Source organism: Aquarana catesbeiana, linkage group LG04 (genome assembly GCF_042186555.1).
Source record: "Aquarana catesbeiana isolate 2022-GZ linkage group LG04, ASM4218655v1, whole genome shotgun sequence".
Taxonomy (NCBI): Eukaryota; Metazoa; Chordata; class Amphibia; order Anura; family Ranidae; genus Aquarana; species Aquarana catesbeiana.
In genome coordinates, this window is record NC_133327.1 from 468,440,749 (window position 1) to 468,465,893 (window position 25,145).

Genomic DNA, 25,145 nt, shown 5'->3' on the forward strand with positions numbered 1-25,145 from the left:
GCGGACATAGAGTCCGCAGGCACGGTCCCTGAGTACGCGGCACGCGCGCGCCCACAATGCCGCGATTTAAAGGGGATGTACCTGTATGCCCATTTGCCCAGCAGTGCCATTGTGCCGACGTATATCCTCGTGCGCTGGTCGGCATGTGGTTAAAAATAAAAGTAAACAGAACAAACGTAGTCAAAACATAGCCAAAGTTCGGTAACCGGAACGGATAGTCAGACAAGCCAGAAAGTCAGGAAGCTAGGGAACAGCGTAGTGGAACAGCAAGCAGGATCTGGAGCCAGAAGGAATGTCAGCCAAGCAAGCCTTTAATAGGAACGCAGGAGATAGTCTCTGTGACGTTGACCAAGGCGAAGGCAGAGATCATCTGGGCTGGATGGCTTAAATAGGCAGGACTGGCGAGCAGGATATCATCAACAGGTGAGTCACTGTGGAGAGATAGGAGCTGGCAATTAGCCGACAGCTGAGTGACCAGCTCAGAGAAGGAAGGGCTGAGCCCAGCCCTGACAGTATGAGCACTAATGTGGAATGAATATTTTATTGATGAGCACTGATGGGGCATGGATGAGCACTGATGCCGCATGGATGAGGCACGGATAAGCACTAATGTGGAATGGGTGTGTAATTGATGAGCACTGATGGGGCATAGATAAGCACTGGTGTGGCATGGATATGTCACAAATGAGCACTGATGTGGCATAGATGAGGCACAGATGAGCACTGATTTGGCATGAATGAGACACGGATGAGCACTAATGTGGCACTGATGTGGCACGTATGAGTACTAATGTGGCACAGATTAGCATTGATGAGGCACTGATGTGGCATAGATGTGGCACGGATGAGCACTGATGTGGCATGGATAAGGCATGGATGAGCACTGATGTGGCATGGATGTGTCACAGATGAGCATTGATGTAGCATGGATTTGGCACGAATGACCACTGGTGGCATGGGTGAGCACCGATGTGGCACAGCTGAGGCATGGATGAGCACGGATGGGGCATGGATGAGCACGGATGGGGCATGGATGTGCACAGATGAAGCATGAATGAGAACTGATATGGCATGGATAAGGCATGGATGAGGTATGGATGAGCACTGATGTGGCATGGATGAGCATGAATGAGCACTGATGTGGCATGGATGAACACTGATGGCGCATAGATGAGCATTGATGTAGCATGGATGAGCACTGATGGCGCATAGATGAGCACTAATATGGCATGGATGTGGCATGGATGGGCCCAGATGAGGCACAAATCAGCACTGTGGGCACTCCAGATCCAGCCCACTTACGCTGCTACACTGGCTCCCTCCTCTCCTCACACACTTTATTGATCGGTGTGTGGGAAGGAGACGGATCAACCGAACATGGCGCCGGTTTGTTGACAATTCGTTGGAGGGATTGATCACGTGGTAAAGGAACACTGTCATTGGCCCTTTATCCCAATCCGTGATACACTGGGTTCCGAGGACCCGGCAATCACAGACACTTCCATGTGCATGCCCCAGGGGGCGCACCGGAAACGCGAGTTCAGGAGGACGTCAATGTACGCCCTCCCGGAACTAGCCGGCCGTGCTGTAGCTGTCATTCGGCTATGGTGTGGTCGGCAAGTTGTTAACACCAGCTTTTGCAAGCGTTACCTGCAGATCTTGCAGTGAAATTTTGAGGTTTGGTTCTGGACAGTTTAGCAGTTGTGTGAAATTTAGACCATTTATGCCTTTCTTTACTGTAAGATGATTCATTTTAATATTTTTAAATCCCTTGCCTGATGTATGGGCATTCACATCCTCCTTTCTGAGGGCCTTAGAGAGCTCTTTTTGACCTGGCATGGTGACACCAAACACATCGATCACAAACAGACACCAGATATGTGACATTTTCATAAGACATATTCCACCCATATACTCCATAAGGAGCTTCTAATCATTGGCACCTAATTTTGAATGCTTACTTTTTTAACAAATCTGCATTTTGTTAATTAGGATTATGAGAATGAGTACATCCTGAAGCTGTACTTTCAATTTGGAGCTGAAGTATCATTCATGCTATGTGTTTGGACTCAAGTGACATAGAATGGGTGGTTGTTGATGGGTGTGATGCATTTATAACAGACATTTCTTCCAGCCTTTGCATGTTGTTTTACATAAAATCCATCACCTTTCTCAGATTTCACAGTTCCTAATGTATTGTGGTAAAGATGTTAATACTGTTGTTAAACTCCAGGGATGATCTTTTTTCCAAAGCGAGCAAAATCTTTTCCTGTATTAGGAGAGGTATGGACTGCAGAGAGAGAGAGAGACATCATTTTGCCCCTGTACAAATCATTAGTAAGATGTCGTCTGGAATATGCAGTTCAGTTTTGGGTACTAGTTCACAAAAAAGGATATTCGAGAACAGGAGAGAGTGCAGAAAAGGACAACCAAACTGATAGAGGCATGGAGGAGCTCAGCTATGAGGAAAGATTAGAGGAACTGAATTTATTCTCTCTTGAGAAGAGGAGATTAAGGGGGGATATGATCAACATGTATAAATACATAAGTGGTCCATTTAGTGAACTTGATATTGAGTTATTCACCTTAAGGCCATCACAGAGAACATGGAGGCACTCTTTACTTCTAGAGGAAAAGAGATTTTGTCTCCAAATACGGAAAGGTTTCTTCACAGTTAGAGCTGTGAAAATGTTGAATTGACTCCCTCATGATGTGGCTCTGGCCAGCTCAGTAGATTGTTTTAAGAAAGACTTGGATTCTTTCCTAGATACACATAATATAACTGGATACTAATATTTATAGGTAAAGTTGATCCAGGGAACATCCGATTGCCTCTTGGGGATCAGGAAGGATTTTTTTCCCCTGCTCGAGCAAATTGGATGATGCTTTATTGTTTTTTTTTGCCTTCCTCTGGATCAACTGTGGGTATAGGATTGTTTTTTTTTTTTTTCCCCTTCTTGAACTGGATGGACTATTGTCTTTTTTCAACCACACTATGTAACATCCGGAGGCCTGCTGTCTGTTTTCATACCCTCTGTATCCCCTCTCCTGAACATGCTTTTTACAGTCGTAAACCTCCACACTCCTCTCCTGCACATACTGGCCACTCTAATACTCTTTGCAATCCTTTCTGCCCACACTGTGGGTTACCAAAATGAGAAAAAAAAAAAGTACTGCGGATGGGTGGCAGCTGTAATAATCGTACGTCGCTGCCTACTTCCGGGTATTGGGTGCATGCATTTGCTCCCCTCGGCTGGCACCCGCTGTGATTGTATACAGCAGGAGCCTGTCAGCAAGTCCGGGCCAATGATTCACGGCCTGTTCGGCTGTGTACAACCATAGCCCAGAGCTCCGTGTTGACATTCAACACAGAGCTTTGTATACAGGGAACCATCTCTGTTACTCATCTTGAAAATTAGAGATCTATTAGTAAAAGCAGTACACCTTATGCATATTACATATACAGTAGTTAGGCATACATTTAACCCCTTGATTGCCCTAGATGTTAACTTCTTTCCAGTCAGTGTCATTAGTACAGTGACAGTGTATAGTATTATTTCTGATCACTGTATTAAAGTATAACTAAAGGCAAAACTTTTTTTTTTGTTTTGAATAGGGTGGAAAGGGATTAGAATGATTGTCAGTGTTTATTGCTTTCTGTGCCCTAGTTTGGGAGATTCACCCTCTCTATTTGTTCTGTTTACCATTATCATTGAAAGTGAAAGTAAAAAAACCCCCACATTTTGGGTTGTCCCCAGAAAAGTACTAGAGGGAGAATTTTCCAATGGGGACACTAGTTCTGGAGACCTGGGGGTCCCCAAGGAGTTCCTTTAATTTGTAGTAACTTCCTCTCATTTCCTATTTGTCTATGAGAGAAGAAGTGAAGGCAAATCTCCACAATGGGACACAGATGGCGAAAAAATAACCTTGCTCTATCCAAAATGAAAAAAAGGAAGTTTTGCCTATAGTTCTACTTTAATATCACTGGTGATGTCAATGGCAGTTGGTTCCCCTCAACATCAGTATCAGGTTGCCCACCGCACTATCACAGTCCACTTATAAGTCACTGATCGACACCATTGGTAGTATAAAAAAAAATCCAGTATATATACTTTGTAGATGCTATAACTTTCATGCAAACCATTCAGTATACACTTATTGGAATTTTGCCATTTTTTGCGATACGGCCTTGCGTCCCTTTAACTGACAATTGTGCGGTCGTGCGACGTTGTACCCAAACAAAATGTATGTCTTTTTTTCCCCCACAGATAGAGCTTTCTTTTGGTGGTATTTGATCACCTCTGCGGTTTTTATTTTTTGCGCTATAAACAAAAAAGCGTCAATTTAGAAATAAAAAAACACCAATATTTTTTACTTTTTGCTATAGTATTAAAAAAAAAAGATTTCTTCAGTTTAGGCCAATATGTATTCTTCTACACATTTTTGGTAAAAAATTGCAATAAACGTATATTGATTGGTTTGCGCAAAAATTATAACGTCTACAAAATAATAAGGGATAGATTTATGGCATTTTTATTTATTTATTTTTTTTTACTAGTAATGGCGGCGATCTGCGATATTTAGCGGGACTGCGACATTGAGGCGGACAGATCAGACACTTTTGACACTTTTTTGGGACCAGTGACATTTATACAGCGATCAGAGCTAAAATTAGACACTGATTACTGTATAAATGTCACTGGCAGGGAAAGGGGTTTATACTAGGGGGTGATCAAGGGGTTAACTGGTCCCTAGGGAGGTGTTTCTAACTGTGGGTGCAGTGTACGGACTGGAGAGAGAGATCGCTGTTCCTGATCACTAGGAACAACAGATCTCTCTCTACTCCCCTGTCAGAACGGGGATCTGTCTGTTTACATTGACAGATCCCCGTTCTGGCTCTCTGAGGAGCGATTACGGGCCGCTGGTGGACCTCGCGGCCACCGACCACGGCAGACGTACACCTACGGCGATTCGCGCAGCCGAACCTGCCACAGTATAATGATGCCGGCTGGTTGACAAGTGGTTAAGGTAGTGCAGTGTGGTGTAACAAAAAATGGCCTGGTCACATCTTCTGGAGCCAAAGTGGTTAAATTGACCATCCAGCTACTCCTTCATTCTGACCAGCTGAAAAAGTATTTTGAAGGCGAACGCTGGAGCAAATATGCTGGCAGATGTGAAATTTACATATTTACATGGTTTTCCTCTGAGAAAGTGTCTCCCACATATTTGCCAGTGAGCACACTTTGGTACTGAATGCATAAATTCAAAGAATTAAATCACAGTTAAGTTATAAACATTAAAGCCCAGCACCCGGTCCCAAATTCACAGTTCAGGACCATGATTGGGATATTTACTACTCCTCCTACAAGACTGATTTGCTTGCTGTAGCTGTAGGAGAGCTTAGAATATACACTGAGTCCTGAGATACTGAAAAATAATGGTGAGCTACTGAGGATAGAGTATTTAGATGGAAAATGAATGAAGATTAAGAGTTAATTCCATGAACTGATGCTGTCCTCCGCTTTGGTCCCTAGTAGCATACTGACTGGCTACAAAAATTGCCTGGGGGGGAGGGGTGAGGGGGAGGCGGTGACTATCTGACACCCCTGGCAAGAGTCTCAAATTTTTTTTTTTTATGTCTGGACCAGCAAAATCTAGGGCAGTGTGGCCTGTGTAAGAACACCTCATATACTTGAATGGGATGTTGCTTCAATGGTATGGTATGTCGCAATCAAATTTGATGGCTATAACTGCAGCCTGCACTACACTAGATTTTCCCTTGATGTAATGAGCATAAGACCGTAAAAACAAGATTTCACTTAAAAAAAAAAAAAAAAAAAAGCTTTTCACATACGTTTATACTTTGGGAAAGTTTATCTTGCTTATTGTGTTTCTTTTATGTGAATGTTTATGTAAGTTGAAGCTGTATGACTATTTTTCTATTACATTCAGCCAGTTAAACACATTGTCTGATATTTCATTGCGAGGATACGAAGTCAGCAATGCTGGACAGAAAGAAGAGATCCTTCACTCATGTCCAAGTATCCTTTTAACATTGTTGTAGTGATCTTCTGCAAAGGTGATGCCATAGACCTTTTCATGTACACTATACCCAGACCAAGACACCTTAGTTTGGGAACTGGTTGTTTGTTACCCACAAGCCTTATATCTTTCTATTATTATAAAAATTTACCTATTTCAGAACTGGCAAGGTTGGCAATTTGTAAGAAACAAAAAAAAAAAAGGAAAAGATCAAATAATTTAGTGGGTGTGCATCAGAGGAGTTTGGAGGGTATGTCAGTGGGAAGTATGTGGGAGAGATCAATATGAAGAGTAGGCCTGTGGGCAGTATGTACAGAAGAGGAGTTCATAAGGATTTCAGGGTGCTGTTTAAGAAAGAAGAGTGATGGGTATGACAGCAGACAATGTCAGCAGGGGAGGACTGCAGAGGGTCAGACAGCTGGCAGTAGGAGCAGCAGCGTGGGAGCTGGACTGGTATAACAGATAAGTATATGACACTGGTGACTTTGCATAGGAGAGGAATGTGAAGAGTATGACATTGTAGTATGTTTGCGATAGGTGACAGAGGCCCTGATATATATGCTGTCCTACACTCTGGAGCAGAAAGTTGTGACATGGGTGCACAAGGCAGCCAAAGGCATGCAGGGTTGGCTTTGTGCTTTTGCCATCTTTTAGTTGTTTATTGTATCTAGCTTCCACAGTGCTCCTTTGCAAGGTAAAGCTGGGGGCAGTAGGGCAGAGAGCAATGGAAGTAAAGGGGCAAGTGGATAACTAAAGCAGCTTCCTTTGTGTTGCTTTGAAGGGTGGTGTTGTAAACAACACTGGAAGTGATTCAGCCTGTTCCGTGGCCACTACCTAAGCCTGCTTTTGCTGAAATTACCAAGGAGTGCTGTCACTGTAAAGCTGCTTTTCTTACTTGGTCTATGGCTTGTTGCTTGGTAATATTATGAACCATCAGCTTAGTCACCTGTTGGACTGGGAGAAGAAGGTGATTGTGGCGTGAGGGGGAAGGCAAGTTTTTGGGGCTACTATTTAATATAGGATTATAATATGCATTCTTAAATTATTTCTGGTCCTTGTACACACGCAAACATTGTTTCTCATTCGTTCATTGACAGACACAGTGCTTCCTTATTCAGAACCATAGGGTTATATCGCCCCCTACAGGAGTAGGACTGCTATAGGCCTTCAGTTTTTTTCTGCCTAGTCAGGAGTAGGGACCTAGTTTCCTGCTGGGATCTCTAGTCCTGGCAAATTTTACTTTTTGTTTGTTTTTCCTGGATTTTTTCTGGTGAGATCTGCAATCAACTGCCGGACTGGGCGACGGGCTGGACACTTGATCCAGTGGTCTCCCCAGTCTGGCCAGTGAGCACGTGCAGACCGCAGCTACGTGCTAGGTTGGCCGCGACATAGCTTCTCTGGACGGGGGCTGGCCCTGCGAGTTAAATGTTTCACGAGGTCGCATACGACCGGGTCTTGGCTCGAGTCGCAGCGTCCCTCATGGCCGACAGCCCCCCCACTTGGGTGGCGAGGAGGTTCTGTCCGGAGCGGTACCCACCTGGTCCTGGTATGGTGAGTAAATGTCCCCCCTCTCCCCTTGGTGAGTTTGCAGTAGACGCGGGCCCCTCCCTGGGTCGGTCGGTCCTGCAGGTTTCCCTCCGCCTTGCACCCTCTCTTCCTGGGGTGGATGGTCCCTAGAGGTCCCCTGGTAGCCCCCCTTTCCTCCTCCCTCCTCTATATGGGGTAGTGTGATGCCATGATGGATCCTGGGGGATAGGGTTGAGTACTGGTGGGCAGGGGGTGCGTGCTGCCAGGTGCAGTGCTTACCGAGTGTGGAGAGATAGTGTCACCTCTGAGGAGAGCTGTAGTGTCAGTGAACCCACATCCCTAATAGAATGAAGAAAAAATTACTCAAACATGAGTGTATATCCTCTAGTGGGACTTTGATTTGGGTCACTGACAGGTAGGTAAGTATTAATATATTGAGTAGAGAAGTAGAAATTAAAAAATAAGATATTTATTATAGAAAAAAGATAAAAACATAGTAACTATGACATAATATAATGAGCATTAAAATGGATGCATATACATGGAGATCAGAAGAAATAACATTGACCAATTCTATTGTATAATTAAAAAAAAAAAACAGACGTTTCGAGGTAGTAAAGGGATCAACCTCTTCTTCAGGGGTAATAAGTTTTGGTCACGACAATAATTTATATCTACGGTCAAACGAGAAAAAGGACAAGATTTAGAAGCATATACAATGCATTAAGCAATTTGCTGCACTTCCAATATTGGTCCTAGATGATCTCATATATATATATATATATATATATATATATATATATATATATATATATATATATATATATATATATATATATATACCCTGTTTCCCCGAAAATAAGACCTAGCGTGATTGTCGGTGATGGCTGCAATATAAGCCCTACCCCCAAATAAGCCCTACCCTGAAAACAAGACTTACAAGGACTTTAACTAGGGCTTATTTGGGGGGGTAGGGCTTATATTGCAGCCATCACCGACAATCACGCTAGGTCTTATTTTCGGGGAAACAGGATATATATATATATATATATATATATATATATATATATATATATATATATATATATATATATATATAGCCAAGCATATATTGGATAATAGTATAGATACTAACCGTGTGTGCTAATACAAACATCCAAGGCATCCAAGGGGGATCAGTTGGCTGCAGACCCAGAGAGACCAGAAGAGGGACAAAGGCGGGTAGCTGGGACAAGAAAAGGAACAGGGACACGGAGGAACCTGAAGAGAAAAGAAGCAGTGGGGAGAGGTACTGCTGGGTGGATACCATCCCCAGAGCTGGCAGGGGTCGCCCAAATGTCAGGACAGCTCCACAAAGGGCGTCTCCAATGGCACCTATTGGCACTCCGTGAAGGAGTGGACAGAACCAATTGACAGGAAGCGGTCCCCGTGTCATCCCAGTCACTATGAAAGAAAAAGTATATGTGAATGAGTAGGGGATATATATGTGTGTGTGTGTGTGTGTGTGTGTGTGTATATATATATATATATATATATATATATATATATATATATATAAAATGTATAATATGCATAGAATATATAGGGGGGTCAGTGGTGGTTGAATTGTCATGCAACCACCACTGAATGCATTAACAGACAGCAAAAGAGTATATAGGGATGTGGGGGATAGGATCTAAAGGGTAAGATAATACCTACCCAGCTTGGCAGCTAACAACTGTATATTGGCTGTCGGAACCAGCGTGGAATGCAAATGGCGCTGATGGTGCCGATATCGGAACTGACGTCAGTCAGCAGAGTGCATAGTGCCCAGCCTGGACTGCGCAAGTGCAATCAACACGCGGCTCGCTCCCGATGCTCGGGGCTGGTTATTCATTTAATACAGCAAGGGGTGGATGCTTTTCTCAAAGGGGCGGATGTATGGTTATACATTGAACACAATCAACACGATGCTCGGGGCTGGTTATTATAATGGGCGAATGCTTTTCTCAAAGGGGTGGTTGTATAACATTACTGGGCATTCTTTTTTTCTGATTGGCACCAGCTCTGTCTTAGGGATTGCACAGCGAGAGCAGGGTTCTCCAGACCCCCAGATAAGGCTCCTTCGGCATGAAGGGGCACCCTCACCCGCAGTCTGGGTGGAGGGGATGTCTTTGCTGGTTTCCAGGCTTGTGGACCTCTCTGATAAACGACATGTGGGTCCACAAAGTGATTCTGTCTGGTTACAAGATCGAGTTCCAGTCTTGTCCCCCAAGCAGATTTTTTCCGCCCAATCTGCGTCTGTCTCCGGACCGTTCGTTAGCCCTCTGGGGGTGCGGTGCAAGGCCTGTTGCTTCAAGGGGTTATTGTCCCGGTTCCCGTGACAGAACGTTTCCAGGGTTTTTATTCAAACCTGTTTACGAATCCCCAAAAAAGAGGGTCCGGTACGTCTGATTCTGGACCTCAAGGCCCTGGACCGCTTTGTGCGGGTGCGGAAGTTCAAAATGGAGTCCATTAGCTCCGTAGTGGCATCTCTTCATCAGGGGGACTTTCTTGCCTCCTACCGGCACACTCCGATATGTGCGCAACACCAGCGGTTCCTCCGCTTTGCTGTGGGAGAGGAGCATTATCAGTTTGCGGCGTTACCCTTTGGTCTCGCCTCCGCTCCTCGGGTCTTCACCAAGGTGTTGGCCACGGTTCTGGCGCTGCTGTGCCAGCGGGGAATTGCTGTTCTGGGCTACCTGGATGATCTTCTGCTGCGAGCAGAGTCCCCAGCGACCCTGAGGGGCGACGTGGAGATTCAGACTGGGTGGCTGATAAATTACCAAAAGTCTGCACTGATTCCAGTTCAGAAATTGGTTTATCTGGGTCTGACTCTGGATTCTGCTCTGGCCAGAGTGTTCCTTCTACAGGACAAACTCCAGAAGTTACAGGCAGCAACCTGCTTACTGCTGTCCAGCAGGTGGGTCTCACTGCGGACTTGCATGCCGGTGCTATGCCTGATGATGTCTACGTTTTGAGGTGGTCCCGTTTGCTCAGTTCCATACGAGACCCCTGCAAAAGGAGATCTTGTTAAAATGGGTCAAATGTCCAGGGTCTCTGGACAGTCAGATTCGGCAGAGCCAAGGAACCAAATGGTCCCTGATCTGGTGGCTTTGTTTCCCGGCTCTTCGGCAGGGGAAATCCTTTCTCCCTCTGTACTGGATGGTGGTCACCACAGATGCCAGTCTGTTCGGGTGGGGAAGAGTTCTGGGCCTGAGCTCTGCTCATGGTCGCTGGACACTGAAGGTATCCAGGCTACCTATCAACATCTTGGAACTCCAGACGATCAGACTCTGGATCATTGGACGGATCTACTTCAGGGGCTCCCGATACGGATCCAGTCAGACAATGCCACAGCGGAGGCCTATGCCAACCACCAGGGAGGAACAAGGTGTGTGTTAGCGGGCTAGGAAGTAGCCGGCATTCTCCGGTGTGCAGAGCGTTTTGTCCTGGCCATCTCCGCCGTCCACATTCCGGGGGTGGACAAGGGGATTGGTCCCTTTATCAGGAGGTATTTCAACAGATATGTCTGCGTTGGGGCTCTCTAGAGGTAGATCTGATGGCATCCCCGGTCAACAGGAAGGTTCAGAGGTTTGTGGCTAGGTCTCGGGACCCTCTGGCGGATGCTTCAGACGCTCTGGTGGCTCCGAAGCTTCTGCCTCGGCTGTTATGCAGGATTGAGGCCGAAGGAATTCTGGTCATTCTAGTGGCCCTGGACTGGCCTAGTCGGTCCTGGTACGCCGACCTGATGCGTCTGGTTGCAGACGCCCCCTGGCGACTGCCTCTCAGGGAGGATCTGCTATCCCAAGGGCCGATATTCCACCTTGCTTTACCGTCGCTGGCTTTAACGGCCTGGCTGTTGAAAGCCAGGTGTTGAAGAATAGAGGCTTGCCTGTGTCGGTGATTCCGACACTACTCAAAGCTAGGAAGTCTACTTCCAGGAAGGTATATAATCGGACGTGGAAAGCGTCCATTTGGTGTGAGTCAGTGGGGTTTCGCCCACGTTCCTTTTCGGTGGCTTGGATTTTGACTTTTCTTCAGAGGGGCATTGAAAATAATTTGGCCTTGAGTACTATCAAGAGCCAGGTGTCGGCTTTGGCGGTTTTCTTTCAACGCCCCCTGGCTTTGCATTCCCTGGTGCGTACCTTCATTCGGGGGGTGTGACATGTGGTTCCACCGGTGCGATCTCCCTTGTCACCGTGGGACTTGAATCTGGTGCTTTCGGTTCTACAGAAGCCTCCGTTTGAAAATATTCGAGAAATTCCCCTGCTCACTCTGTCACAGAAGGTGGCCTTCTTGGTGTCTATCACTTCTGCTCACAGAGTGTCGGAATTGGCGGCGCTATCCTGTCGCACGCCCTGCCTGGTGATTCATGAGGACAAGGTGGTTCTTTGTCCTTGTCCTTCGTTCCTTCCAAAAGTTGTTTCTGATTTCCATTTAAATGAAGACATTATGTTGCCTTCCCTGTGTCCCAGGCCACAACATCCAAGGGAATTTGTCTTCCACACCCTCAATGTGGTTCAGGCGATCAGGGTGTATTTGGCGGCCACTGAGTCCTTTCAGAGGTCAGACTCCCTGTTTGTGATCACGGACGGGCCGAAGAAGGGGCTGTCTGCTTCCTCAGCGACCATTTCTAGATGGATCAGACAGACGGTGACTCAGGCCTATTCTGTCAGGGGTCGTGTTCCTCCCTTCCCGATGAAGGCGCACTCTACTCGGGCGCTGAGTGCCTCCTGGGCCTTCCGTCATCAGGCATCAGTGATGCAAGTGTGCAAGGCGGCCACCTGGTCGTCGGTGCACACTTTCACAAAATTTTACTAAGTGGATGTGCTGGCATCTGCGGATGCCTCTTTTGGCTGCAGGGTTCTGCAGGCTGCGGTCTAGAGGGTTTTTCCCTTATGAAGGGGTTTTCTTGCTGTTCAGGTTGGGCTCCAGTTATTCTCATTGAGCTCCAGGTTGTCTGGTTGGCCTGTTTTTTTGTTGGCTGCCCCACCCCTGATGTTTGGCACTGCTTTGGGACATCCCTATGGTTCTAAATAAGGAAGCGCTGTGTCTGTCAATGAATGAATGAGAAAATAGTATTTTTGACTTACCGTAAAATCCGTTTTTCTGAGTTCGTTGACAGACATAGCACACACCCCTCTATGGAGTTTTAATGCTTCTGACACTGCTTGTGACAAAACTGAAGGCCTATAGCAGAGAGGGGGGTGTTTATCACCTAGGACTGCCCATGGGCGTAGCCAAGTCTTTTTTCTGCCTAGTGTCCTACTCCTGTAGGGGGCGATTTAACCCTATGGTTTTGAATAAGGAAGCGCTGTGTCTGTCAATGAACTCAGAGAAACGGATTTTACGGTAAGTCAAAAATCCTATTTTTTTTTTTTTTTTTCAAATAATGTTTATTGAGTTTTATCAGAACAACAATAACAACAATACAATAGGCAGGAAGCAGGTATGTTACAACTTCAATGTTATAAATTAGCCAATAAAGAAAACAGAACAAGATAGGTTAAGCCAACCATAGAAACCAGGTGCTCCCGAAGCTTCCGTTTGGGTTGGTGTAATTGACTATAAGCAGCTAAGCATAAGGGAGTCGTTGATAGCTGGGTTGAGAAGAAATCAGTAAGTCATGGGGGTAGCTTAAAAGTATTTTGAGGGTCTGTTGTGTGGAGGGAGAAAGTGTCTAAAAGAAGGGATGGTATATACCAAGATGGTCTGCCCAGGACCCATTCACCCCTAAAGGGACCGTGGTGTGAATGGGTGGGGGCTAGAGATGATTGTAGGGAGGTTATACATGTTCGGTATATCAGCGTCCATGAATAAGTTCCCGTGCGGTTAGGGATTTTGTTCTGGGGAAAAGTACAGAAATGTGTCCATTAATTTTCAGGGAGAACCTCTAGTTGGGTCGTCGAGGGGGTAGACTGGTTTAGGAGGGGGAAGGTAGGAAGCTAATGAGTATTTTAGGAGGTGTAGTCTAGCGCTGGGGGCGTAGGAGGGGGGGAAGGATACGGGAGAGGATCAGTGGGGGGAGGATCTGGGTGTACAGGAGGATTAGGTTCCGTTTATGGAGCGTCTAGGGGCGAAGGTGGGCTGAAAAGTGGCGTAGTTTGTTCGATCGATTCCCTAAAGTGGGTCCAACAGGCCCATGTGGCGGTAAATTTGAGAGGAGTATCTTTAGCTTGGCAAATAAGTTTTTCCATTTCTGCAATCCTGTCCACCCGTCGGAACCAGTCTTCCACAGTAGGGGGGGTTGCGTTTCTCCATAGTGCAGGAATGCAAAGGTTAGCTGCATTGATAAGGTGTATAGTAAGGGATTTTTTGTAAGCGGAGGGGGACATGGGGGTATGATGGAGCATGTATTGAGCAGGGGCAAAAGTGGGGGTGTAGGTGGTTATTCGGGTGATCTTGCTTTGTATCTCAGTCCAGAACGGTTGGATGAGGGGTCATTCCCACCAAATATGTATGAGGGTGCCTTCGGATGAGTGGCATCTCCAGCAGGTGGGAGGGACGGATGGGTGGAATCGATGGATCTTATCGGGTGTTCTGTACCATCTCGAGAATATTTTGTATCTATTCTCTTGGATGGATACGTTAATGGAGCCCTTGTGAGTCCCTTGTGAGTATGGCTTAATATACGTTCCCATTCCACTGTGGAGAGGTCAATAGCAAGCTCAGATTCCCAGCGTTGAATGATAGCATCATCTTTAAGTTTGTGATTTGAGAACAAGAGAGCGTAGATGATAGAAATCAAGTGGCGCTGGGGCTCTTCGCTACAGAGCAGTTCGAAAGGCGTAAAGTCTCTGTGCCAATTGAAGACTGGACTGGTTTGCGTGAGAAAATGTCGGATTTGTAGGTAGGTGTAGAGGGGAATGTCATAATCTGGAAATTTTGAGATCAGGGACAAGTGGGATAACAATTCGCCTTGGTGAAAGAAGAGATGTGCTCGAGCACGCGAGTTGTAGGTGTGGTTGGTCTGGCCAGATAACCTTAAGCCTGGGGGGAAGTCAGGGTTATGGTCAAGCGGGGTCATGGGACCCGGGAAGGACGTGAGTGCTAGTGGTTTGCAGGCCACTCTAAAAATTTGTAGTGTAGCCCCAATGAGTGGATGGTCTAGATATGGTTTAGGGATAGATTTGTGGTTAATCCAGGGTAGGGTGGATAGTGGTGTACTTGTAAATGAACCCTCTATGGTGATCCAGTCTTTTTCGGAGCGGTGTAAGTGCCAGTCCACAATCCTGGTCAAGTGACACGCCCAATGGTATTTTTGGAGATCAGGGATACCTAATCCCCCCAACAGCTTGGGGAGGACCAGTCTATCCCAGCTCAATCTAGATGTCTTGGTTGCCCAAAGGAAGATTCTGCACATTCGTTTATAGGCAACGAAGAAGGACTTAGGTAGTTTAATTGGTATCGCTTGTAATAGGTAGAGGAGTCTAGGCAGAACGTTCATTTTCAGAACGGCGGTTCTGCCTATCCAAGAGAAGGAGCCCAGGTGCCATTTCTGGAGGTCTCCTTGAATGTTTTGTAAGGCAGGTTGAAAATTCCATGCATACAAGTCTCTGAGGTTGGTTGGTATTTTGATGCCCAGGTATGTTATTGCATGGGATTCCCAGCCGAAGGGGAAGTTGAGTTTACATTGCATGACTAGTGTGTTAGGCAATGTGATATTGAGCGCCTTCGACTTTGTAAAGTTGATCTGAAGGTTGGATAATTTTTTGAATAGAGAAAAGTCTGCCAGGAGGTTAGGGATAGAGGTGACCGGCTCAGTGAGAAAGAGTAAGATATCGTCCGCGTATGCGGCAAGTTTGTGATGTTTATTGTGGATTTGAACGCCCTTGATATCCGGGTTATCACGTAACCTACAGAGCATGGGTTCCAAGGTCAATAGAAAAATTAAGGGTGAGAGGGGGCATCCCTGTCTGGTGCCATTAGAAATCGAGAAGGCGTTCGACAGGCGGCCGTTGACCTTGATCCTAGCCGTCGGGGAGGAGTACAAGGTCATGATCATCCGAAGCATATGGGGTGGGAAGCCCACGACTCGTAGTGTAGCCTCCATGTAGTCCCAAACCACTCTGTCGAACGCCTTCTCGGCATCCAGTGAGAGAAAAAAACCTTGAGTAGACGTTTTGGCAAGCCAGTTGTGAATATTCAGAGCCTTAACCGTGTTATCCCTGGCCTCCCTGCCAGGGACAAAACCGACCTGGTCTAGAGCTATTAATTTGGGCAGTAGGGGTAAGATACGGTTAGCCAGTGCCTTAGCATATAGTTTTACGTCTACGTTGATTAGAGATATCGGGCGATAATTGGAGACTATCATTGGATCTTTGTCCTGTTTGGGGATAAGGGTAATATGGGCTTCGAGGATGTCTCTATTTGTCGTGGCAGAGGCAGAGAGATTATTAAATGCTCGGGTAAGGTTGGGAAGGAGGATTTCCGGGAAAGATTTGTAGTAACCAACCGTCAGGCCGTCCGGGCCCGGGCTTTTACCTGGTTTCATCTGTTTTAGAGCTGTGAGGATCTCATCGATTGAGAGTGGACGGTCCAGATCCGAAGATTCGGACGAGGTGATTGGAGTTGGGCCGTATTTATCAAGGAATTCCGATAGAAATGCAGTGCGCTGGAGGGTAGTTTTGGTGGTGCGTGTTGGAGGGAGATTGTATAAATCAGAGAAGTAGCGAAGGAATTGGTCAGAGATGTCTTCTGTGGTAGCTATAGTGTCGCCCGTGGGTGTTTTGAGTTTGTGAATAACATATGAGGCTTTCTTGGCTTGTAGTGCTCTTGCTAGAAATTTACTTGCTTTGTTGCTAAATTCGTAGTACATTTTTTGAGATAAGGCAAATTTGCGTTTCATTTTTCTATTAAGTTCCGTGAGAAGTTCCTCCCTAGCCTGTGTAAGTTCGGTTAACGTGGAGACAGCTAGTGACACTTTGTGGGCATGTTCCAGTGTAGTGATTCGTGCAGTGAGTCCGGTGATACGAGCTTGTATAGCTTTAGAGCGGTTGGCTGCCAGGGAGATGAGTTTACCTCTGATGACACATTTGTGTGCGGCCCATGTGGTGGTAATGTCAACGTCTTCTGACGTGTTTTCTGTGAAGTACTGTGAGAGGCTTGTGGTTATCTGTTGTATATTAGCCAGGTCAGTCAAAAGGGAGTTGTCAAGCCCCCAAATAGTGGATCTGGGTTGGGTCGTTGGCAGGGTTAATGTCATGGAAATAGGATTGTGGTCCGAGAGAATCATGGGGTCGATTGAGGCTTTTGCGAGGTGGGATAGATCGTTTTGTGAAAGAAAAAAATGGTCAATCCTAGAGTATTTACTGTGTGGGGCAGAGAAGAAGGTGAAGTCTTTCACCTTGGGATGGAGTGTGCGCCATGTATCGTGGAGTAATAATGATGTAAATTGCAATTTGATTGCTCGCAGAGCCCTGTAGGTGAGAGAGGAGGCACCATTGGAAGTGTCCATAGAGGGGTTCAGTGCAACATTGAAGTCGCCGCCGACAATCAAGGTTCCCAATTGAAAGCCTATGAGTTGTTGAAGGGTGGAGCGATAGAAGGAAACTTGATGAGAATTGGGGGCATATATATTGGCTATGGTGATAGGTCGTTGGTGAAGGGTTCCCTTGAGGAAGAGGAATCTGCCGTGTGGGTCCTTTGCAACCTCAGTAACCTGAAGGGGGCAATGTTTTGGATATCAGAATGGAGACACCTTTGGATTTCGATCTGCGTAAGGGGCATGGTATACTGTAGGGAAGTAGTTATTCTGTAGTTTAGGGACGGAGTCTGATCGGAAATGTGTCTCCTGTATATGTGCGTTTTTGTTCGTTGTAGGGAATATAGAAGTTTTGATCGTTTTTCGGGAGTGTTGAGACCTCGTATGTTAATCGAGTGAAGTGTAAGTGTCTGCGCGGGTGGGCGCGTATCGCGTAGAGGCGGTTGGGAGTCTACGGGGTTGGCCATGGGGTGACTGGGGGAGAGGAAGGGATTGGACGGGGGAAGGCGAGCTAGTTTATTGTAGTGTGTTAGAGGTTCGCTGGGAGGGAGCAAGAGGGACAAAGGTAACTACCGATTAGGTGTGGAGAATAGTATCCACTTGCCTCAATATGTACACTAGATCGGTAGGATACGGTGCGCATACAAGGTGGGCACCTATGAGGCGTTGACCACACTAAGTAAGGCGACCGTGAGGGGGTTGACCTAGAACCAAAACGGTGGAGGAGGACTGTGTATATAAAAAAAGCAGTCTGCCGCCACAGGTTCATTCAGTATTGTCTTGGAGAAGTATGTACAAGAAAAATCATACTATAAGTAAACAGTATAAGTAATATAAGATTGCCACCAATATTATAGGTAGGCGAGTTATAACAACAAATAAGCCCTGATAAGGGAGTACTTAAGTGCTGAGCTGGGACCCACAGCCAAACTCAGAGCCGTGCCTGTGTGAAAGCATCCATTATAGCCGGTGCCTTCGATTCGGGGGGAGCATCAGAAGGCCATAAGCAGCTGAGTCAAGCAGGGAGCCCAAGTCAGAAAAACGAAATTAAACCATATTATAAACAATCTAGAAATGAACTGAAATGATTGAGCATACGAAGTCAGATCCTTAGGTGTAGATTAGCATTACAAATATACTTGCGGTCTGATCAGATGGTGAACCTGAGGGCTTATGGCCCAGGATTCTGTTCAGCTCTGCAGTAGTAGGAGGAAACAGTGAGATATGTCCCGTTGCTCAGTTAGATGTTAATGAGTCGGCCCAAAGAGCAGCGTTAGATCGAGGAGGGTCCAACCAGGATCTAGAGTTCGGTTTAGGAGCCGGCCAATTGAGGCGAGCTGTGCCCAAGGAACCCATGCATGACAATGCTAGTCCTGAGTTCAGGTGCTGTCCCAATAAAATGGTCCATATATGACGGTAAGGGAAGCGGCCTGCGAGAGGAAGCCCATGTCACATGTAGGAAGGTATTGTAATTCCGCAGTCTATGAAGCATGTTGAGTTGTAGTCATCGACTCAGAAGGAGGCGGGACGGAGTATGCAGGAAGTGCTGAGGAGGGCGGCTTCTGTGTCGTGGTGCGTTATGGGACTTGTAGTGTCCGCTGTGGAGGGATGTTGCCAGGCAGAGGTGAGAGTGGGCGGGGAGGCTTACTGTCAAAAGTAGGGCAGTTGAAGGATCTGTGAGAGGGGAGTTGAGAGCCTGTATTAAGTGCCGAAACAGTAGATAATCAGGTTCGTTGGCCCTTGTGAAACGAATAAACGGGAAAACAAAGTGAACACAAAAACCATAAACTGTCAGGGACAAAGTGAATACAGGTCAGACAAGTTCAATCAGGAACGAGTGAGCCCACTACATTGGGTATTTGAAATAGGTTAACGGTCCCTACGGACCCTTCTGGAGCGTGGGGAATCTGTAGGGTTAACATCTGGATATCCAGGACGAGGGCCGATGGGGTGCCGAGGGGCCGACGGTGATCTTCTCCTGATTCTTGGGCCTCCATCGGTTCTTCCTGAGGAGCTGCTTTCCTGGCAACAGTGTGGCGGAATTCAGCGTACCAGTTCGGTACATGAGCAAGTGGAATACCCATGACGCTGCAGCAGTGCGGCAGGTCTTCTGGCACTTTCAGGAGGGCCGTGCGACCCATCGTGGAGGTTGATAGGCAAAAAGGATATTTCCACTTGTACTGGATACCTTTTGATCGGAGGGTGTCAACCAGGGGTTTTAGGTCCCGACGATGCTGCAGAGTAATTCCAGACAGATCTTGGTATATCTGAACAATATGCCCTTCGTGTAAAATCTGTGTTCTGCCCCTCGCCTGTCGGAGTATCTCTTCTTTGATCTTATAATCAATGATGCAGCAGATGATGTCTCTTGGTGGGTCTGTCTCTCTGCCCTTGGGTCTCAGGGCCCTATGGATTCTTTCCAATGCTATCGGTGTTTGTAGAGGTCTGCCGAGTAGATTGTTGAATAGGCTATTCACAGCGTGGGGCATATTGTCACCCTCGATCGTCTCCGGCAGACCTCTGATCCGGAGGTTGTGGCGTTGGCCTCTGTTATCGAGGTCTTCTAAATGTCGCTGCATGTCCCTCATCTGTAGTGTATGGGAGTCAAGTCGGGTGGCGGCTTTGCATATGAATGAATCATGGCGATCTGTGGCCTTTTCAACGATGAGGACTCTGTCAGTCAGGGAGCGTTTATCCAGTCTGAGCTCCGATATGGCGGCAGATAGGGTATCCTTTATGTCATCCGCAATTGTCCTCAGGTCCTGCATATTGAGATGCGGTTGTGGGGAAAGTTCGATACCGGTACCGTGAATCTGGGAGTCAGACTGTGGAGGCAGCGTGTGTATCGTCGGAGGCGAAGGCAGGGTCTGTATGTGAGTCGCTCTGTGGTGGGAGGCCGCCATGTTCCCTCTATGAGAGCGGAACATCTCCGGGATATTTTGGCTTAATCCCCCATTTAATTCCCGGGGGGAGTGAGATCGGGATGCCGAAGAATTCCGGGAGGCAGTGCCCATAGTATGAGAGTTGTGTGGGGTCTGAATTCCTCTAAAGTTAGTCAGCTTATTCCTGTGGCGGCAGGAGCTCGGGAATTAGGCATCCATCTCCATGTCAGGTCAGGCCACGCCACCCCAAAAAATCCTATTTTTTTATTAGAAAAAACTCATTTTTTTCTATGTAAATACAGTACAGGGCATAGGATCTTTAACCATCAGTTATAAGCAGCCACCATTAATTGACTGAATTTTGGCAAAAAGAAAGCTTCAGGGACATGCCTTTAATAACCCCTCCTACTCTTAGCTTAGCTTTAGTTTTTTTTGCTAGTGCCTTGGTTTTGGACTACTGAAAGAAGCGTACCTCTTTCCTATGGAGGGGCTTCATCGCTTGAATTCTCGGTGGAGTGTAAAGACATCTGCCACTGTAAGTTCAGGGCTTGCACCCCTTAAATCTGCCCAGGGTGATGGCGCTTCTATGCTTTGCTCACCAAGGAGTGCAGACTTCAAAATTTTCAATGGTATGTTGCAGTGTGGTATATTCCAGTCCTTAGTCTGGCGCACATCTAAAGCTACTGAGAGTGTGTGTTTTTGTTCCATTTCACTGGGCATGTATGTGCCTTTTTCCTTCCCTGGGCATTCTTTTTTCTGTTTGGCACCAGCTCCGTCTTAGGGATTGCACAGCGATCCCTGGATGTCTACTGGAGTGCAGCAGTCTAGAGTGCTTAGTACTAAACCCTACCCTCTCCACAGCAAAAGAAGCAGTGAGGACGTTTGCAGCACACATAGCAAACAGGGGTAAGGAGTCAGATGGTTTTGCTAACCATCTGACTCCGGGCGCATAGTTTTAGTTTTGGGGGAATATGTAAAAAGAGACCAGATGTCAAGATAACCTATTTCCACAGGCCCGTAGTGCCCTCTGTTTGGATAGTTGCCCCCAGTCTGATTCCCTTCCATCCTCTGGGTACAACCTGATGGTCCTTCAAGCCGCTCAGCCTTTGGTTTGCTTATTTAGAGAGAAATTTGCTGCCCTATTGTCTGATTTTATGAGCAGAATTTTGGTCCTTTTAGACACCATAGAGAATGGGTCACAAGCAGTTCCCCCCTCCTGGGTAAATCTTTGACTGTACCTTGGCTGCAGACACATTGAGTAATAAGGTCCCTATTCCCCTTCTGAGAATCAAGATCAGGATGAGTTTCTTTACTGATACCCTTATTGATGCTGTTCATTCTTGTTTAGCATTAGAGCAGCTTAAGTTTGCTCACCCCAAGGTCTCCTGCATGGGTACCCTACAATTATCCATGCCTGCTAGGACCTTTCAAGTCCACTTGCTCTTAGTGCTTGTCCTATATGACTGACTCCACTCTGAAAAGCTGATTTCTTTAATCGTACATCACGGGATACAGAGCCATAGTAATTACTATATGGGTTATAGTCCACCTTCAGGTGCTGGACACTGGCACACCTTAAACATGAAGTTGCCTCCCTAATATAACCCCTCCCACTACTGGGAGTATCTCAGTTTTTTCGCCAGTGTCTAAGGTGTTGGTCACAAGTGAAGATGAGCTCCACTGGAGCAATCCTTGCTGGGGCCAGCTATGCAGCCGGATCCATTCAGAGTGTCTTTTAGGCCGAATTGAATGGTAGCCGAAGAAACAAGGTTTTGCTTGTAAATACTTCTCTTTTAGAGAGCTGGACCCTGGGATGCAGTACTTTTGGTATTTAAGGCCATAAAGTTTTACTGGCGGGGTGCTATTACAGGTCCAGGATTGTGGGTTCCCCAGCTCCTGAAGGTTTGTTAACGGAACCCACCGTGAAGGGTGAAGATTGGGTCTGTTGGTTTTACCACAGAAAACCCTGCGGCGGGAAAGGTAAGTGGAGTTTTTCTAAGGAATTTTTAAATTTTCTTATGAAATGTCTCCTCTAGAAGTAAATGTTGTCATGCCTAAGTGTCACCACTGGGGGCTGTATGGAGCACGTACCTTCTCAAGCTTTGCTCAGAGATCACGCTCTGTCACAGAAGCAGCAGACTTTTTCCTCTGGCTAGCAGGCAGACCTCCGGTAAGTTTGGGGGTTTGCTTCCATCAGACACCTCCCACCTGGGCTGAACTCTCCCCCTCTTCACGAGGTTGAGGGAGAGCTAATAAAAATAAATAAATAATAAAAAAAAACGATTGGCGATGCCGTTTTCTTTCAAAGCCCCTACACGGCGGCGGTTTTCAGGTCCCCTCCACGCCATCCCTCCCTCACACACAAGCAGATTCCATTGGATCGGAGGCCCAGGCTTGCGCGGGAAATTTTTATTTTTTTTTGGAAGAGAAAGGGGGGGCGCAATGCAATGGAGGGGGGCGGGGCTTAGCACGGCATTGGCGTCCTCCAACGCCGGCATGGGAGTGTGTTGTTTAAACTCCATTTGTGCTGGCTGCAAAAATTGTCGGACACGAGAGCAAAGAGGGAGAGGTTGGTGACACAGGCATTTCCTATTGACACATTTACTATTTGCATGAGGCTGAGCATTAATAGCAGCGGCAGTGGCTGACTATTGCTCAAGCAGTGGATGCGATTTTTTCTGGTAGTACCTCTGCTTTGTGCATTGGGCTATGGTCAGAAGAGGGGGTTAAAACACCCCCAAAAAGGAGCCAGAAGGGTCTCCCTCAAGCTCTGGGAAGCCTACTCATCTCTACAAATGGTATCCTCCCCTGTGAGGGGGTGGCTGGTCAGAGTGAGCATCGGGGCCATGAAATGTTTGCAATTGTTTTCAACTCTGCAGTTCCTGTTTATGTTGTTAAAAAGATCTTTTTTCCTCGCCAGGATAAGATTGGAAAAAAAAATAGATTAGCAGCTTTAATCGCATCTCAGTGTGGGACAAAATGCGACAGGTTCTTTTCCATTACCCAGGACCCTCAAACTGAGGAACTAGGGGCAGGAGAAAATGAATTCCCTCAGGGGACCGTGGTAAAATGACGACTCCTCTTCTGATATGTCAAATGCGGGAGTATCAACGTTCACAATCTGTGAGATTGATGGTGCAATTTCTTGCTGAATGGTCCGCTCCACATTTATTTACCCTTAACTGAGTGTTGAGGTTCGCTAAAGCCTCCTTAAGCTGTGCATGGTTTTTCCTGTCCATTCATTGCTGGAAAAGCTTTTTTGTTTTGAGTGGATCACCCAGATAAGCATTATTTTCCCTCTTAAAAGGTTTTCACACTTTATCCTATGGTGGAAAAAAAAATTCACTAAGTAGGGTATACCAGCAAATAACGCTGCTATATCCTCTGTGAATAAGAGTTTGACTTGTCCGGCAGACAATGCTCAAATGCTTTAGCATGCAACAGATAAAAAGTTGGAATATTAAAAAAAAACAAAACACTTTTTTTCTCTGACAGATTGAGTATCTCAGCCTGCACTGACGGTAATTGGTTAATCATTGAGAGACCAGTTTAAACAGGTGTTCAAGGTTATCCTGCTTAGCAGGCCCAGGATCTGGCAGCTATCTGTTTTTTAATAGTTGCTATGAGAGTTTCTATCCTTCAGGCCTTGCGCCCTTCGCTAAGCGCCCAGCTATTTGGGAATGTTTTGGATAATACAGCCAAAGAAATTCTAGTGGAAAAAGTACCCCTTTTGCCATTCAAGAAAAGGAGTAAATGTATTTTCATTTTTAAAGTTCCTTCTCCTGTGCCAGGGGCATCAGCCTCCAGGCAGTCATGATGGCTTCCGCCGCCAGGTACAAAAGGTAATCCTCAGAGTTAACCCCAGGGACAAAAGAGGTCTTGGGGGAGGAAACCTACAAGATACGGAAGCCTCCTTATGAGGAGGCGCCCCCGCTCGTTCGAATAGGGGAAATTCTTCTGCAGTTCTCAAGGTTGTGGCAGGAAGAGTGTCGAGACGAATGGGGGACTTCCTGAATAGCTCCAAGGTACAAACTGGAGTTCTAAGAGTTCCCGTCGTCTCGTTTGCTCAGATCAAACATTAATAAGGATCCAGAGAAAAAGAAGTCTTTCTCTCAAGCATTGAATCATCTTTTGGCAAAAAGTGATCATGGTGGTCCCCATGTAAGAGCAGAGGTTGGGGTTTGGTCCAAACCTCTTTTTCAAAAATCGAAATTCAATTCCTGAATATAACCACTCTTTTTTTTCACATGGAGTCAATCCAATCAGTTATCTCCATTCTACAAGGAGGAGAACTTCTGGCGTCAATCGTCATCAAAGAGGCATACCTCCATATGCCTATTTCTTTGCTCACTAGTAATTTCTACTTTTCAAGGTGGAAAGTCTTCATTTTCAGTGTGCAGCTCTGTTTTTCGGTTTAGCTACTGCACCATGAGTGTTTACAAAGGTTCTGGCTCCTCTGCTAGCCAGATTAAGGGCCCAAGGTATAACAATTATGGTTTACCTAGACGATCTGTTCTTCATAGACCAGTCGGTAGCCCGCTTAGACCAAAGCATGGTCACCACATTCAACTACAGGGGGTCCCCGGGTTACAAACATGTTAGGGACTGTAGGTTTGTTCTTAAGTTGAATCTGTTTGTAAGTCGGAACAGGTACATTTTTTAAGTGTAGCTCCAGCCAAAAAAACTATTTTTAAGCTTTTTGGATAGCATAGGGAAGGGTTAACACCCCTGTAACATTTGTTTTGCTGTGTGTGCCCCTGTTCAGAAGATATTACCTCCCTTTCTGTCCCAATGACAATTGGATTTTGAAAATTTTGGGTTGTTGTGGAAACAAGCCTTGGTGATAAAGCATCAGTGGAGGTACCTTTTCCCCATAATAGCTCTTACAGGAGTGAATTTCCCTTCCTAGGGGTAGATTTGCTCTCACTTCCTGTTGTCTCCCTCCGTTTGTAAGTAGGAGTCGTTTGTAAGTCGGATGTTTGTAAGTAGGGGACCCCCTGTACCTGGAATATCTAGGTCAGATTCTGAACCTAGAAGAAATCTTCTTTAAAAACCATGAAGAAGGCTAAAATACTTGGGTATGATCATAGATATACCCAGAAAAGGGTATTCTTGCCCCAGACAAAGATCAGCGCCATAAAGGAACTGATTCAGGTGGTTGAAGCAAGATTAATTTTTCTATTCAGCTT

At 46.2% G+C, this 25,145-nt stretch overlaps 1 protein-coding gene across 6 annotated transcripts in view; it reads left to right on the forward strand.

Annotated features, from left to right (window-relative positions):
• Nucleotides 1-25,145, forward strand: part of TBCE (tubulin folding cofactor E) — a 689,063-nt gene that overhangs the window by 224,764 nt on the left and 439,154 nt on the right. For 5 of the 6 annotated variants that reach the window (XR_012243941.1, XM_073627582.1, XM_073627581.1 and 2 more), the window contains one exon: nucleotides 5,953-6,041. The exons of the other annotated variant lie outside the window; for it this stretch is intronic. Coding sequence is in view for 4 of the 5 variants with exons in the window: in XM_073627582.1 (XP_073483683.1) it covers nucleotides 5,953-6,041 (89 nt within the window). In the remaining variant the exon portion in view is untranslated. The remainder of the gene's footprint in view (nucleotides 1-5,952; nucleotides 6,042-25,145) is intronic. 6 annotated transcript variants of the gene reach the window in all.